This window comes from Salvelinus fontinalis, unplaced genomic scaffold (genome assembly GCF_029448725.1).
Source record: "Salvelinus fontinalis isolate EN_2023a unplaced genomic scaffold, ASM2944872v1 scaffold_0473, whole genome shotgun sequence".
NCBI lineage: Eukaryota > Metazoa > Chordata > Actinopteri > Salmoniformes > Salmonidae > Salvelinus > Salvelinus fontinalis.
The window spans coordinates 80,001-99,676 of record NW_026600682.1 but is presented as its reverse complement, the minus strand read 5'-3'; the positions used below and the strand labels follow the sequence as shown (position 1 = coordinate 99,676).

Here is a 19,676-nt window from a genome sequence, read left to right as displayed (position 1 = left end):
CACACCTGTTCTGGTGGACAGTATAAACACACACACACCTGTTCTGGTGGACAGTATAAACACACACACACACCTGTTCTGGTGGACAGTATAAACACACACACACACCTGTTCTGGTGGACAGTATAAACACACACACACACCTGTTCTGGTGGACAGTATAAACACACACACACCTGTTCTGGTGGACAGTATAAACACACACACACACCTGTTCTGGTGGACATTATAAACACACACACACCTGTTCTGGTGGACAGTATAAACACACACCTGTTCTGGTGGACAGTATAAACACACACACCTGTTCTGGTGGACAGTATAAACACACACACACCTGTTCTGGTGGACAGTATAAACACACACCTGTTCTGGTGGACAGTATAAACACACACACACACCTGTTCTGGTGGACAGTATAAACGCACACCTGTTCTGGTGGACAGTATAAACACACACACACCTGTTCTGGTGGACAGTATAAACACACACCTGTTCTGGTGGACAGTATAAACACACACACCTGTTCTGGTGGACAGTATAAACACACACCTGTTCTGGTGGACAGTATAAACACACACCTGTTCTGGTGGACAGTATAAACACACACCTGTTCTGGTGGACAGTATAAACACACACACACCTGTTCTGGTGGACAGTATAAACACACACACCTGTTCTGGTGGACAGTATATATACACACACCTGTTCTGGTGGACAGTATATATACACACACCTGTTCTGGTGGACAGTATAAACACACACCTGTTCTGGTGGACAGTATAAACACACACCTGTTCTGGTGGACAGTATAAACACACACCTGTTCTGGTGGACAGTATAAACACACACCTGTTCTGGTGGACAGTATAAACACACACCTGTTCTGGTGGACAGTATAAACACACACCTGTTCTGGTGGACAGTATAAACACACACCTGTTCTGGTGGACAGTATAAACACACACCTGTTCTGGTGGACAGTATAAACACACACCTGTTCTGGTGGACAGTATAAACACACACACACCTGTTCTGGTGGACAGTATAAACACACACCTGTTCTGGTGGACAGTATAAACACACACCTGTTCTGGTGGACAGTATAAACACACACCTGTTCTGGTGGACAGTATAAACACACACACACCTGTTCTGGTGGACAGTATAAACACACACACCTGTTCTGGTGGACAGTATATATACACACACCTGTTCTGGTGGACAGTATATATACACACACCTGTTCTGGTGGACAGTATAAACACACACCTGTTCTGGTGGACAGTATAAACACACACCTGTTCTGGTGGACAGTATAAACACACACACACCTGTTCTGGTGGACAGTATATATACACACACCTGTTCTGGTGGACAGTATAAACACACACCTGTTCTGGTGGACAGTATATATACACACACACACACACACACACACACACACCTGTTCTGGTGGACAGTATACACACACACCTGTTCTGGTGGACAGTATATATACACACACACACACACACACACACACACACACACACACACACACACACACACCTGTTCTGGTGGACAGTATACACACACACCTGTTCTGGTGGACAGTATATATACACACACACACACACACACACACACACACACACACACACACACACACACCTGTTCTGGTGGACAGTATACACACACACCTGTTCTGGTGGACAGTATAAACACACACCTGTTCTGGTGGACAGTATAAACACACACCTGTTCTGGTGGACAGTATAAACACACACCTGTTCTGGTGGACAGTATAAACACACACACACCTGTTCTGGTGGACAGTATAAACACACACACACACACACCTGTTCTGGTGGACAGTATAAACACACACCTGTTCTGGTGGACAGTATAAACACACACACACACACACCTGTTCTGGTGGACAGTATAAACACACACACACCTGTTCTGGTGGACAGTATAAACACACACACACCTGTTCTGGTGGACAGTATAAACACACACACCTGTTGTGGTGGACAGTATAAACACACACACACCTGTTCTGGTGGACAGTATAAACACACACCTGTTCTGGTGGACAGTATATATACACACACACACACACACCTGTTCTGGTGGACAGTATACACACACACCTGTTCTGGTGGACAGTATATATACACACACACAGACACACACCTGTTCTGGTGGACAGTATATATACACACACACACACACACCTGTTCTGGTGGACAGTATACACACACACCTGTTCTGGTGGACAGTATATATACACACACACACACACACACACACACACACACACACACACACACACACACACACACACACACCTGTTCTGGTGGACAGTATAAACACACACACACCTGTTCTGGTGGACAGTATAAACACACACCTGTTCTGGTGGACAGTATATATACACACACCTGTTGTGGTGGACAGTATAAACACACACCTGTTCTGGTGGACAGTATAAACACACACACCTGTTCTGGTGGACAGTATATATACACACACACACACACACACACACACACACACACACACACACACACACACACACACACACACACACACACACACACACACACACACACACACACATACACACACCAGTTCTGGTGGACAGTATAAACACACACACACACACCAGTTCTGGTGGACAGTATAAACACACACACACACACCTGTTCTGGTGGACAGTATAAACACACACCTGTTCTGGTGGACAGTATAAACACACACCTGTTCTGGTGGACAGTATAAACACACACACACACCTGTTCTGGTGGACAGTATAAACACACACCTGTTCTGGTGGACAGTATAAACACACACCTGTTCTGGTGGACAGTATAAACACACACCTGTTCTGGTGGACAGTATAAACACACACCTGTTCTGGTGGACAGTATAAACACACACCTGTTCTGGTGGACAGTATAAACACACACACACCTGTTCTGGTGGACAGTATAAACACACACACACCTGTTCTGGTGGACAGTATAAACACACACACACCTGTTCTGGTGGACAGTATAAACACACACCTGTTCTGGTGGACAGTATAAACACACACCTGTTCTGGTGGACAGTATAAACACACACCTGTTCTGGTGGACAGTATAAACACACACCTGTTCTGGTGGACAGTATAAACACACACACCTGTTCTGGTGGACAGTATAAACACACACCTGTTCTGGTGGACAGTATAAACACACACACACCTGTTCTGGTGGACAGTATAAACACACACACACCTGTTCTGGTGGACAGTATAAACACACACACACCTGTTCTGGTGGACAGTATATATACACACACACCTGTTCTGGTGGACAGTATATATACACACACACCTGTTCTGGTGGACAGTATAAACACACACCTGTTCTGGTGGACAGTATAAACACACACACCTGTTCTGGTGGACAGTATAAACACACACCTGTTCTGGTGGACAGTATAAACACACACACACACCTGTTCTGGTGGACAGTATAAACACACACACACCTGTTCTGGTGGACAGTATAAACACACACACACACCTGTTCTGGTGGACAGTATAAACACACACACACCTGTTCTGGTGGACAGTATAAACACACACACACCTGTTCTGGTGGACAGTATAAACACACACACACCTGTTCTGGTGGACAGTATAAACACACACACCTGTTCTGGTGGACAGTATAAACACACACACACACCTGTTCTGGTGGACAGTATAAACACACACACACACCTGTTCTGGTGGACAGTATAAACACACACACACACCTGTTCTGGTGGACAGTATAAACACACACACCTGTTCTGGTGGACAGTATAAACACACACACACACCTGTTCTGGTGGACAGTATAAACACACACACACCTGTTCTGGTGGACAGTATAAACACACACACACACCTGTTCTGGTGGACAGTATAAACACACACACACCTGTTCTGGTGGACAGTATAAACACACACCTGTTCTGGTGGACAGTATAAACACACACACCTGTTCTGGTGGACAGGATAAACACACACACACCTGTTCTGGTGGACAGTATAAACACACACCTGTTCTGGTGGACAGTATAAACACACACCTGTTCTGGTGGACAGTATAAACACACACACACACCTGTTCTGGTGGACAGTATAAACACACACACACACCTGTTCTGGTGGACAGTATAAACACACACACACCTGTTCTGGTGGACAGTATAAACACACACCTGTTCTGGTGGACAGTATAAACACACACACCTGTTCTGGTGGACAGTATAAACACACACCTGTTCTGGTGGACAGTATAAACACACACACACACCTGTTCTGGTGGACAGTATAAACACACACCTGTTCTGGTGGACAGTATAAACACACACACACCTGTTCTGGTGGACAGTATAAACACACACCTGTTCTGGTGGACAGTATAAACACACACACACACCTGTTCTGGTGGACAGTATAAACACACACACACACCTGTTCTGGTGGACAGTATAAACACACACACCTGTTCTGGTGGACAGTATAAACACACACCTGTTCTGGTGGACAGTATACACACACACACCTGTTCTGGTGGACAGTATAAACACACACCTGTTCTGGTGGACAGTATAAACACACACACACCTGTTCTGGTGGACAGTATAAACACACACCTGTTCTGGTGGACAGTATAAACACACACACACACCTGTTCTGGTGGACAGTATAAACACACACACACCTGTTCTGGTGGACAGTATAAACACACACCTGTTCTGGTGGACAGTATAAACACACACCTGTTCTGGTGGACAGTATAAACACACACACACCTGTTCTGGTGGACAGTACAAACACACACCTGTTCTGGTGGACAGTATAAACACACACACACCTGTTGTGGTGGACAGTATAAACACACACACCTGTTCTGGTGGACAGTATAAACACACACACCTGTTCTGGTGGACAGTATAAACACACACCTGTTCTGGTGGACAGTATAAACACACACCTGTTCTGGTGGACAGTATAAACACACACACACCTGTTCTGGTGGACAGTACAAACACACACCTGTTCTGGTGGACAGTATAAACACACACACACCTGTTCTGGTGGACAGTATAAACACACACACACCTGTTCTGGTGGACAGTATAAACACACACACACCTGTTGTGGTGGACAGTATAAACACACACCTGTTCTGGTGGACAGTATAAACACACACACACACCTGTTCTGGTGGACAGTATAAACACACACACACCTGTTGTGGTGGACAGTATAAACACACACACACCTGTTGTGGTGGACAGTATAAACACACACACACCTGTTCTGGTGGACAGTATAAACACACACCTGTTCTGGTGGACAGTATACACACACACACCTGTTCTGGTGGACAGTATACACACACACACCTGTTCTGGTGGACAGTATAAACACACACCTGTTCTGGTGGACAGTATACACACACACACACCTGTTCTGGTGGACAGTATAAACACACACACACCTGTTCTGGTGGACAGTATAAACACACACACACCTGTTCTGGTGGACAGTATAAACACACACACACCTGTTCTGGTGGACAGTATAAACACACACACACCTGTTCTGGTGGACAGTATAAACACACACACCTGTTCTGGTGGACAGTATAAACACACACACACCTGTTCTGGTGGACAGTATAAACACACACACACCTGTTCTGGTGGACAGTATAAACACACACACACCTGTTCTGGTGGACAGTATAAACACACACACACCTGTTCTGGTGGACAGTATAAACACACACACACCTGTTCTGGTGGACAGTATAAACACACACCTGTTCTGGTGGACAGTATAAACACACACCTGTTCTGGTGGACAGTATAAACACACACCTGTTCTGGTGGACAGTATAAACACACACCTGTTCTGGTGGACAGTATAAACACACACACACCTGTTCTGGTGGACAGTATAAACACACACACACCTGTTCTGGTGGACAGTATAAACACACACACCTGTTCTGGTGGACAGTATAAACACACACACACCTGTTCTGGTGGACAGTATAAACACACACCTGTTCTGGTGGACAGTATAAACACACACCTGTTCTGGTGGACAGTATAAACACACACCTGTTCTGGTGGACAGTATAAACACACACCTGTTCTGGTGGACAGTATAAACACACACCTGTTCTGGTGGACAGTATAAACACACACCTGTTCTGGTGGACAGTATAAACACACACACACCTGTTCTGGTGGACAGTATAAACACACACCTGTTCTGGTGGACAGTATAAACACACACCTGTTCTGGTGGACAGTATAAACACACACCTGTTCTGGTGGACAGTATAAACACACACCTGTTCTGGTGGACAGTATAAACACACACCTGTTCTGGTGGACAGTATAAACACACACCTGTTCTGGTGGACAGTATAAACACACACCTGTTCTGGTGGACAGTATAAACACACACACACCTGTTCTGGTGGACAGTATAAACACACACCTGTTCTGGTGGACAGTATAAACACACACCTGTTCTGGTGGACAGTATAAACACACACACACCTGTTCTGGTGGACAGTATAACACACACACACCTGTTCTGGTGGACAGTATAAACACACACACACCTGTTCTGGTGGACAGTATAAACACACACACACCTGTTCTGGTGGACAGTATAAACACACACACACCTGTTCTGGTGGACAGTATAAACACACACACACCTGTTCTGGTGGACAGTATAAACACACACACACCTGTTCTGGTGGACAGTATAAACACACACACACCTGTTCTGGTGGACAGTATAAACACACACCTGTTCTGGTGGACAGTATAAACACACACCTGTTCTGGTGGACAGTATAAACACACACACACACCTGTTCTGGTGGACAGTATAAACACACACCTGTTCTGGTGGACAGTATAAACACACACCTGTTCTGGTGGACAGTATAAACACACACACCTGTTCTGGTGGACAGTATAAACACACACACACCTGTTCTGGTGGACAGTATAAACACACACACCTGTTCTGGTGGACAGTATAAACACACACACCTGTTCTGGTGGACAGTATAAACACACACACCTGTTCTGGTGGACAGTATAAACACACACACCTGTTCTGGTGGACAGTATAAACACACACACACCTGTTCTGGTGGACAGTATAAACACACACACACCTGTTCTGGTGGACAGTATAAACACACACACACCTGTTCTGGTGGACAGTATAAACACACACACCTGTTCTGGTGGACAGTATAAACACACACACACCTGTTCTGGTGGACAGTATAAACACACACACACCTGTTCTGGTGGACAGTATAAACACACACACACCTGTTGTGGTGGACAGTATAAACACACACCTGTTCTGGTGGACAGTATAAACACACACACACCTGTTCTGGTGGACAGTATAAACACACACCTGTTCTGGTGGACAGTATAAACACACACACCTGTTCTGGTGGACAGTATAAACACACACACACCTGTTCTGGTGGACAGTATAAACACACACACACCTGTTCTGGTGGACAGTATAAACACACACCTGTTCTGGTGGACAGTATAAACACACACACACCTGTTCTGGTGGACAGTATAAACACACACACCTGTTCTGGTGGACAGTATAAACACACACACCTGTTCTGGTGGACAGTATAAACACACACACACCTGTTCTGGTGGACAGTATAAACACACACACACCTGTTCTGGTGGACAGTATAAACACACACACCTGTTCTGGTGGACAGTATAAACACACACACACCTGTTCTGGTGGACAGTATAAACACACACCTGTTCTGGTGGACAGTATAAACACACACACACCTGTTCTGGTGGACAGTATAAACACACACCTGTTCTGGTGGACAGTATAAACACACACCTGTTCTGGTGGACAGTATAAACACACACCTGTTCTGGTGGACAGTATAAACACACACCTGTTCTGGTGGACAGTATAAACACACACCTGTTCTGGTGGACAGTATAAACACACACACACCTGTTCTGGTGGACAGTATAAACACACACACCTGTTCTGGTGGACAGTATAAACACACACACACCTGTTCTGGTGGACAGTATAAACACACACACCTGTTCTGGTGGACAGTATAAACACACACACACCTGTTCTGGTGGACAGTATAAACACACACCTGTTCTGGTGGACAGTATAAACACACACCTGTTCTGGTGGACAGTATAAACACACACCTGTTCTGGTGGACAGTATAAACACACACCTGTTCTGGTGGACAGTATAAACACACACCTGTTCTGGTGGACAGTATAAACACACACACACCTGTTCTGGTGGACAGTATAAACACACACCTGTTCTGGTGGACAGTATAAACACACACCTGTTCTGGTGGACAGTATAAACACACACCTGTTCTGGTGGACAGTATAAACACACACCTGTTCTGGTGGACAGTATAAACACACACCTGTTCTGGTGGACAGTATAAACACACACCTGTTCTGGTGGACAGTATAAACACACACCTGTTCTGGTGGACAGTATAAACACACACACACCTGTTCTGGTGGACAGTATAAACACACACCTGTTCTGGTGGACAGTATAAACACACACCTGTTCTGGTGGACAGTATAAACACACACACCTGTTCTGGTGGACAGTATAAACACACACCTGTTCTGGTGGACAGTATAAACACACACCCTGTTCTGGTGGACAGTATAAACACACACACCTGTTCTGGTGGACAGTATAAACACACACACACCTGTTCTGGTGGACAGTATAAACACACACACACCTGTTCTGGTGGACAGTATAAACACACACCTGTTCTGGTGGACAGTATAAACACACACCTGTTCTGGTGGACAGTATAAACACACACACACCTGTTCTGGTGGACAGTATAACACACACACACCTGTTCTGGTGGACAGTATAACACACACACACACCTGTTCTGGTGGACAGTATAAACACACACACACCTGTTCTGGTGGACAGTATAAACACACACACACCTGTTCTGGTGGACAGTATAAACACACACACACCTGTTCTGGTGGACAGTATAAACACACACACACACCTGTTCTGGTGGACAGTATAAACACACACACACACCTGTTCTGGTGGACAGTATAAACACACACACACCTGTTCTGGTGGACAGTATAAACACACACCTGTTCTGGTGGACAGTATAAACACACACCTGTTCTGGTGGACAGTATAAACACACACACACCTGTTCTGGTGGACAGTATAAACACACACCTGTTCTGGTGGACAGTATAAACACACACCTGTTCTGGTGGACAGTATAAACACACACACACCTGTTCTGGTGGACAGTATAAACACACACCTGTTCTGGTGGACAGTATAAACACACACCTGTTCTGGTGGACAGTATAAACACACACACACACCTGTTCTGGTGGACAGTATAAACACACACACCTGTTCTGGTGGACAGTATAAACACACACACACCTGTTCTGGTGGACAGTATAAACACACACACCTGTTCTGGTGGACAGTATAAACACACACACACCTGTTCTGGTGGACAGTATAAACACACACACCCCTGTTCTGGTGGACAGTATAAACACACACACACCTGTTCTGGTGGACAGTATAAACACACACACACCTGTTCTGGTGGACAGTATAAACACACACCTGTTCTGGTGGACAGTATAAACACACACCTGTTCTGGTGGACAGTATAAACACACACACCTGTTCTGGTGGACAGTATAAACACACACCTGTTCTGGTGGACAGTATAAACACACACCTGTTCTGGTGGACAGTATAAACACACACACACCTGTTCTGGTGGACAGTATAACACACACACACCTGTTCTGGTGGACAGTATAAACACACACACACCTGTTCTGGTGGACAGTATAAACACACACACCTGTTCTGGTGGACAGTATAAACACACACACACCTGTTCTGGTGGACAGTATAAACACACACCTGTTCTGGTGGACAGTATAAACACACACCTGTTCTGGTGGACAGTATAAACACACACCTGTTCTGGTGGACAGTATAAACACACACCTGTTCTGGTGGACAGTATAAACACACACCTGTTCTGGTGGACAGTATAAACACACACACACCTGTTCTGGTGGACAGTATAAACACACACCTGTTCTGGTGGACAGTATAAACACACACACCTGTTCTGGTGGACAGTATAAACACACACCTGTTCTGGTGGACAGTATAAACACACACACCTGTTCTGGTGGACAGTATAAACACACACCTGTTCTGGTGGACAGTATAAACACACACACACCTGTTCTGGTGGACAGTATAAACACACACACCTGTTCTGGTGGACAGTATAAACACACACACACACACCTGTTCTGGTGGACAGTATAAACACACACACACCTGTTCTGGTGGACAGTATAAACACACACACCTGTTCTGGTGGACAGTATAAACACACACACACACCTGTTCTGGTGGACAGTATAAACACACACACACCCTGTTCTGGTGGACAGTATAAACACACACACACCTGTTCTGGTGGACAGTATAAACACACACACACCTGTTCTGGTGGACAGTATAAACACACACCTGTTCTGGTGGACAGTATAAACACACACCTGTTCTGGTGGACAGTATAAACACACACACACCTGTTCTGGTGGACAGTATAAACACACACCTGTTCTGGTGGACAGTATAAACACACACCTGTTCTGGTGGACAGTATAAACACACACACACCTGTTCTGGTGGACAGTATAAACACACACACCTGTTCTGGTGGACAGTATAAACACACACACACCTGTTCTGGTGGACAGTATAAACACACACACCTGTTCTGGTGGACAGTATAAACACACACACACCTGTTCTGGTGGACAGTATAAACACACACACCCTGTTCTGGTGGACAGTATAAACACACACACACCTGTTCTGGTGGACAGTATAAACACACACACACCTGTTCTGGTGGACAGTATAAACACACACCTGTTCTGGTGGACAGTATAAACACACACCTGTTCTGGTGGACAGTATAAACACACACACACCTGTTCTGGTGGACAGTATAAACACACACCTGTTCTGGTGGACAGTATAAACACACACCTGTTCTGGTGGACAGTATAAACACACACACACCTGTTCTGGTGGACAGTATAAACACACACACACCTGTTCTGGTGGACAGTATAAACACACACACACCTGTTCTGGTGGACAGTATAAACACACACACACCTGTTCTGGTGGACAGTATAAACACACACACACCTGTTCTGGTGGACAGTATAAACACACACACACCTGTTCTGGTGGACAGTATAAACACACACACACCTGTTCTGGTGGACAGTATAAACACACACACACCTGTTCTGGTGGACAGTATAAACACACACCTGTTCTGGTGGACAGTATAAACACACACACACCTGTTCTGGTGGACAGTATAAACACACACACCTGTTCTGGTGGACAGTATAAACACACACACCTGTTCTGGTGGACAGTATAAACACACACCTGTTCTGGTGGACAGTATAAACACACACCTGTTCTGGTGGACAGTATAAACACACACCTGTTCTGGTGGACAGTATAAACACACACACACCTGTTCTGGTGGACAGTATAAACACACACACCTGTTCTGGTGGACAGTATAAACACACACACACCTGTTCTGGTGGACAGTATAAACACACACACACCTGTTCTGGTGGACAGTATAAACACACACACCTGTTCTGGTGGACAGTATAACACACACACACCTGTTCTGGTGGACAGTATAAACACACACACACCTGTTCTGGTGGACAGTATAAACACACACACCTGTTCTGGTGGACAGTATAAACACACACACCTGTTCTGGTGGACAGTATAAACACACACCTGTTCTGGTGGACAGTATAAACACACACACCTGTTCTGGTGGACAGTATAAACACACACACCTGTTCTGGTGGACAGTATAAACACACACCTGTTCTGGTGGACAGTATAAACACACACCTGTTCTGGTGGACAGTATAAACACACACCTGTTCTGGTGGACAGTATAAACACACACCTGTTCTGGTGGACAGTATAAACACACACCTGTTCTGGTGGACAGTATAAACACACACCTGTTCTGGTGGACAGTATAAACACACACCTGTTCTGGTGGACAGTATAAACACACACACACCTGTTCTGGTGGACAGTATAAACACACACCTGTTCTGGTGGACAGTATAAACACACACCTGTTCTGGTGGACAGTATAAACACACACCTGTTCTGGTGGACAGTATAAACACACACCTGTTCTGATGGACAGTATAAACACACACCTGTTCTGGTGGACAGTATAAACACACACCTGTTCTGGTGGACAGTATAAACACACACACACCTGTTCTGGTGGACAGTATAAACACACACACACCTGTTCTGGTGGACAGTATAAACACACACACACCTGTTCTGGTGGACAGTATAAACACACACCTGTTCTGGTGGACAGTATAAACACACACCTGTTCTGGTGGACAGTATAAACACACACCTGTTCTGGTGGACAGTATAAACACACACCTGTTCTGGTGGACAGTATAAACACACACCTGTTCTGGTGGACAGTATAAACACACACCTGTTCTGGTGGACAGTATAAACACACACCTGTTCTGGTGGACAGTATAAACACACACCTGTTCTGGTGGACAGTATAAACACACACACCTGTTCTGGTGGACAGTATAAACACACACACCTGTTCTGGTGGACAGTATAAACACACACCTGTTCTGGTGGACAGTATAAACACACACACCTGTTCTGGTGGACAGTATAAACACACACACCTGTTCTGGTGGACAGTATAAACACACACACCTGTTCTGGTGGACAGTATAAACACACACCTGTTCTGGTGGACAGTATAAACACACACCTGTTCTGGTGGACAGTATAAACACACACCTGTTCTGGTGGACAGTATAAACACACACCTGTTCTGGTGGACAGTATAAACACACACACCTGTTCTGGTGGACAGTATAAACACACACACACCTGTTCTGGTGGACAGTATAAACACACACCTGTTCTGGTGGACAGTATAAACACACACACACCTGTTCTGGTGGACAGTATAAACACACACACCTGTTCTGGTGGACAGTATAAACACACACACCTGTTCTGGTGGACAGTATAAACACACACACACCTGTTCTGGTGGACAGTATAAACACACACACCTGTTCTGGTGGACAGTATAAACACACACACACCTGTTCTGGTGGACAGTATAAACACACACACCTGTTCTGGTGGACAGTATAAACACACACACACCTGTTCTGGTGGACAGTATAAACACACACACACCTGTTCTGGTGGACAGTATAAACACACACACACACCTGTTCTGGTGGACAGTATAAACACACACACACACACCTGTTCTGGTGGACAGTATAAACACACACACACACACACCTGTTCTGGTGGACAGTATAAACACACACACACCTGTTCTGGTGGACAGTATAAACACACACACCCCTGTTCTGGTGGACAGTATAAACACACACACACCTGTTCTGGTGGACAGTATAAACACACACACCCCTGTTCTGGTGGACAGTATAAACACACACCTGTTCTGGTGGACAGTATAAACACACACACACCTGTTCTGGTGGACAGTATAAACACACACACACCTGTTCTGGTGGACAGTATAAACACACACACACACCTGTTCTGGTGGACAGTATAAACACACACACACCTGTTCTGGTGGACAGTATAAACACACACACACCTGTTCTGGTGGACAGTATAAACACACACCTGTTCTGGTGGACAGTATAAACACACACACACACACCTGTTCTGGTGGACAGTATAAACACACACACACCTGTTCTGGTGGACAGTATAAACACACACACACCTGTTCTGGTGGACAGTATAAACACACACCTGTTCTGGTGGACAGTATAAACACACACCTGTTCTGGTGGACAGTATAAACACACACACACACCTGTTCTGGTGGACAGTATAAACACACACACACACCTGTTCTGGTGGACAGTATAAACACACACACACCTGTTCTGGTGGACAGTATAAACACACACCTGTTCTGGTGGACAGTATAAACACACACACACACACCTGTTCTGGTGGACAGTATAAACACACACACCTGTTCTGGTGGACAGTATAAACACACACCTGTTCTGGTGGACAGTATAAACACACACCTGTTCTGGTGGACAGTATAAACACACACACACACACCTGTTCTGGTGGACAGTATAAACACACACACACCTGTTCTGGTGGACAGTATAAACACACACCTGTTCTGGTGGACAGTATAAACACACACACACCTGTTCTGGTGGACAGTATAAACACACACCTGTTCTGGTGGACAGTATAAACACACACCTGTTCTGGTGGACAGTATAAACACACACCTGTTCTGGTGGACAGTATAAACACACACCTGTTCTGGTGGATGGTGAAGAGGTTGAACCATTGGTCCTGGTCTTCTTTGGGGCGGAGCATGGTCACCTGGTTGTTAACAAACATCCTGTAGAGGCGCTCATCAGGAATAGAGCCGATGCCGTACAGGGCTAGCTTAGTGCTGCCTTTCTGCAGGAGGACGGGACTAATCTCTATCCTCTCTACTGATTGGCTGCGGCCAAAATGATTGACAAGTCCGGCAGAGCTCAGGAGATCCAACGCACACAGACCATCCGCCTGGAGTGGAGACGAGAGAGATAGTTACACATAGAGATACAGACATATGCGTCTGTGGTTCAAGCTGGATGACTGAAACCTTGGCAACGGAGCTTACCCCTGTAGGATCGTCATGGTTACCGTGCACGCTGAACACGGGGATGGAGATGTTCAGGTTCTCATCCTGATAGTTCACCCACGGGAACCTGAGAACACAGAGAAACATTTGATGCACATACTGTACTTTACATACGACCCACTTTTGGAAACTCTTTAATAATACGTGGATATTTTATCTAGTAAGTTCAACTAGAATATTATTTAACATTTGTGACAGGTGATGTATAGGTTTTCACCAAAAAAAAAAGTGTGAGGATGCTGTCCACGCCAGCGCCAGCAACGCCACGCCAGGGCTAGCATCGCCACGCCAGGGCTAGCATCGCCACGCCAGGGCTAGCATCGCCACGCCAGGGCTAACATCGCCACGCCAGGGCTAACATCGCCACGCCAGGGCTAACATCGCCACGCCAGGGCAAGCATCGCCACGCCAGGGCTAGCATCGCAAGGTCAGGGCAAACATCGCCACGCCAGGGCAAACATCGCCACGCCAGGGCTAGCATCGCCAGGTCAGGGCTAACATCGCCACGCCAGGGCTAACATCGCCAGGTCAGGGCTAACATCGCCAGGTCAGGGCTAACATCGCCACGCCAGGGCTAACATCGCCACGCCAGGGCTAACATCGCCACGCCAGGGTTAGCATCGCCACGCCAGGTCTAGCATCGCCACACCAGGGCAAACATCACCACGTCAGGGCTAGCATCGCCACGCCAGGGATAACACAAAGACTGACTTGCTGTTGCTGAAGTTGACAGCCTGGTCACTGAGGACATCGAAGAGGATAGGAGTGTCTCCCATGCAGTACTTCCTCAGCAGAGAGATGCAGGAGTGAAGACAGCGTCTGGAAGGCTTGTTCTCATGGAACAGATCACCTCCCAACAGGATGAAGTCGACCTGCGGACAGAGACAGAGGTGAGTGTGGGAGAGAGAGAAATTACACTCTCACACACACACACACACACACACACACACACACACACACACACACACACACACACACACACACACACACTTGGTTCTCTTTGGCACACTTCAGGATCTCGTCGAAGGTGTTGAACGTGTCGTTGCCACGGACAGCATCTTTCTCCAGGTAACCAAGGTGAATATCCGTGGCGATCAGGATCTTGAAGGTGTCCTCATCGTCCCTGGCAACAGAAGCACAATCAGAACCCCAGAGTCTCCAGATGCACTCAGTGACAACTACACCACGACGAGACAGATTATTCTGAGGTTACATACAGGGTGTTCTCTGATGTCATGTTGAATGGAAACGGGTCCAGAGCAGCTTCTCAGAGAACCCTTCAGCAGCGGAGGGAGTGACGTCAACACCTATATCAATACAGTTAACACGTCTCTGGAGATGTCACCTACAGACAGACAGAGAGAGAAAGACAAGTCTGGTTGATGCTCTGACAAATGCCAGCAGTCGCCTTAACTTATAGCCTGTAATTGGGGCACAGAGTTTTCCCTGGTCAGGTCATACTGTTTGCCACAACATTGTGAGCCAATGCAAATCTCCCATAGCTATGATTCTGAGGTTGAGCCAGCTCAGCTAACTGTAGGAAAGACTTCTGAATCCAATATGACCAATGACTGAATACAAGGATTAAGTTGAATTTTCCCCGGCCTTGACGCTGATCTAAGGGCTAAGGTAACGTTACAGTTTTGCATTTCCCCCTAAGCAGTTAGGTAAGGTTAGGATTTCCAGAGGTTAATGCATAACGTTACATATTAACTAAGAGCACTCTGCAGTTAGCTAGCCAATGAGGTTCCAACAACGCATTAAAAGCAGATTTAGCTAACGTTAGCTAGCTAACTAACTCTAGCAGTTATAAAGCCGCTAATTTTAGCAGTGACTGTGCATTAGATGATACAACAACTGGCATATCTGACCCCCATGCGAATATCATGTTCTCAAATACTAGCTAATTCCATTATACACCGAGATAGCTATTCTTCACAAACCACGCACCTCTCCTACTCCCCGCGCTCGATTATTGTGTACATGTGAACAACTCCCCTTACGGAAGTTAGCACAGGAAACGTGATTTCCGAGAAGCAAATGTAGTTTTATTGACATGAAGCCTCCGCATGTAGCCATACTATGTCTGACGAAGAAAAACAGCAAATCCCAAAAGAAGACGATAAATTCCATGAAGCGGAGTTAGATGCGCTTGATTTGTAGTGCGCTTGCATGAGCGGTTTAGGACATGTTCAATTATAGGCCTATGTAGGCTATATAATAGGCCACTAACATTTAGCGGCCGCTGCCAACAAACTGACTCAGCTCCAGCCACCTTAAAAATGGGAATTGATGGAAATTATGTAAAAATGTACCACCAGCCACTTTAAACTATGCCACCTAATATAATGTTTACATACCCTACATTACACATCTCTTATGTATATGTATATACTGTACTCTATATCATCTACTGCATCTTGCCATCTTATGTAATACATGGACCATGTAAACTATGCCACTTTATGTTTACATACCCTACAGTACTCATCTCATAGGTATATACCGTACTCTATACCATCTACTGCACCTTGCCTATGCCGTATGTACCATCACTCATTCATATATCTTTATGTACATATTCTTTACCCCTTTACACTTGCGTGTATAAGGTAGTAGTTGCGGAATTGTTAGGTTAGATTACTTGTTGTTATTACTGCATTGTCGGAACTAGAAGCACAAGCATTTCGCTACACTCGCATTAACATCTGCTAACCATGTGTATGTGACTAATAAAATTTGATTTGATATGATTTGATATGCTTTTATAGCGGCATATAGGTTTTATTTTTGAGTCATGAGAGATTAGGAACAAATTAGAGATTAGGAATGAATGATGTCATATACTCTCTACTCACTAGAGCGCAGTGGTGTAAAGGTCTTAAGTAAAAAATACTTTAAAGTTCTACGTAAGTTGTTTTTTGGGGTATCTGTACTTTACTATTTATATTTTTTGACTACTTTTACTTCTACTTTACTACATTCCTTAAGAAAATATTGTATTTTTACTCCATACATTTTACTCCATACATTTTTACTCCAGACACCCAAAAGTACTAGTTACATTTTGAATGCTTAACAGGACAGGAAAATGGTCCAATTCACCCACTTATCAACAGAACATCCCTGGTCATCTACTGCCTCTGATCTGGCGGACTCACTAAACAGAGAACATCCCTGGTCATCTACTGCCTCTGATCTGGCGGACTCACTAAACAGAGAACATCCCTGGTCATCTACTGCCTCTGATTTGGCGGACTCACTAAACAGAGAACATCCCTGGTCATCGACTGCCTCTGATCTGGTGGACTCACTAAACAGAGAACATCCCTGGTCATCTACTGCCTCTGATTTGGCGGACTCACTAAACAGAGAACATCCCTGGTCATCTACTGCCTCTGATTTGGCGGACTCACTAAACAGAGAACATCCCTGGTCATCTACTGCCTCTGATTTGGCGGACTCACTAAACACACATCCTTCATTTTTAAATGATGTCTGAATGTTGGAGTGTGCCCCTGGCTGTCCTTAACATTTGTGGCCTGCTGGAGGTCATTTTGCAGGGCGCTGGCAGTGCACCTCCTTGCACAAAGACGGAGGTAGCGGTCCTGCTGCTGGGTTGTTGCCCTCCTACGGCCTCCTCCACGTCTCCTGATGTACTGGCCTGTCTCCTGGTAGCGCCTCCATGCTCTGGACACTACGCTGACAGACACAGCAAACCTTTTTGCCACAGCTCGCATTGATGTGCCATCCTGGATGAACTGCACTACCTGAGGTTGTGTGGGTTGTAGACTCCGTCTCATGCTACCACTAGAGTGAGAGCACCGCCAGCATTCAAAAGTGACCAAAACATCAGCCAGGAAGCATAGGGACTGAGAAGTGGTCTGTGGTCACCACCTGCAGAATCACTCCTTTTTTGGGGGTGTCTTGCTAATTGCCTATAATTTCCACCTTTTGTCTATTCCATTTGCACAACAGCATGTGAAATTTATTGTCAATCAGTGTTGCTTCCTAAGTGGACAGTTTGATTTCACAGAAGTGTGATTGACTTGGAGTTACATTGTGTTGTTTAAGTGTTCCCTTTATTTTTTTGAGCAGTGTATACAAAACAAGAAAATGGTGCTGTCTGGTTTGTTTAATATAAGAAATTTGTAATGTTTTATACTTTAACTTTTGATACCTTTGTATATTTCAGCAATTACATTTACTTTTGATACTTAAGTATATTTTTAATCTAATACTTTTAAACTTTTACTCAAGTAGAAGTTTGCTCTGTGTCTTTTACTTTTACTTGAGTCATTTTCTATTAAGGTATCTTCACTTTTACTCAAGTATGACAATTGGGTACTTTTTCCACCACTGGCAGTATGTGTAATAGTAATAATTTGGTGGGTGCTTATATTTGTCCTATTTCACACATGTACAAGTATGTATTGAAAATGTTGTTTTTTTGTTGCATATCCCTCTCCCTGAGACATTCTCTGAGAGTGGGGTCATGGCCAGGGTCTGCTTATCAATAACAACCTTGTAGCAATTAGGGTTAAGTGACTTGCTCAAGGGCACATCGACCGATTTTTCACCTTTTTGGCTCGGGATTTGAAATAGTGACCTTCCGGTAACTGGCTCAAACCGAGAGAGCGAGAGAGAGAGTGTATGTGT

General features: G+C 45.2%; 1 protein-coding gene across 3 annotated transcripts in view; it reads right to left on the bottom strand.

Moving 5' to 3' along the window:
• mre11a (MRE11 homolog A, double strand break repair nuclease) overlaps positions 1-17,108 on the bottom strand; it is a 37,777-nt gene extending 20,669 nt beyond the window's left edge. The window contains exons 1-6 of one of the 3 annotated variants that reach the window (XM_055914151.1): positions 16,968-17,108; positions 16,235-16,362; positions 16,008-16,140; positions 15,729-15,889; positions 14,997-15,084; positions 14,643-14,899 (exon numbers count right to left, since the gene is read on the bottom strand). In XM_055914151.1, the coding sequence (XP_055770126.1) occupies positions 14,643-14,899; positions 14,997-15,084; positions 15,729-15,889; positions 16,008-16,140; positions 16,235-16,254 (659 nt within the window). In that variant the 5' untranslated portion in view covers positions 16,255-16,362; positions 16,968-17,108. Of the gene's footprint in view, positions 1-14,642; positions 14,900-14,996; positions 15,085-15,728; positions 15,890-16,007; positions 16,141-16,234; positions 16,363-16,888; positions 16,913-16,967 lie in introns of those variants that run through there. The other 2 variants (XM_055914149.1, XM_055914150.1) reach the window with 2 other exon arrangements.
• Between the last annotated feature and the right edge of the window lie 2,568 nt (positions 17,109-19,676).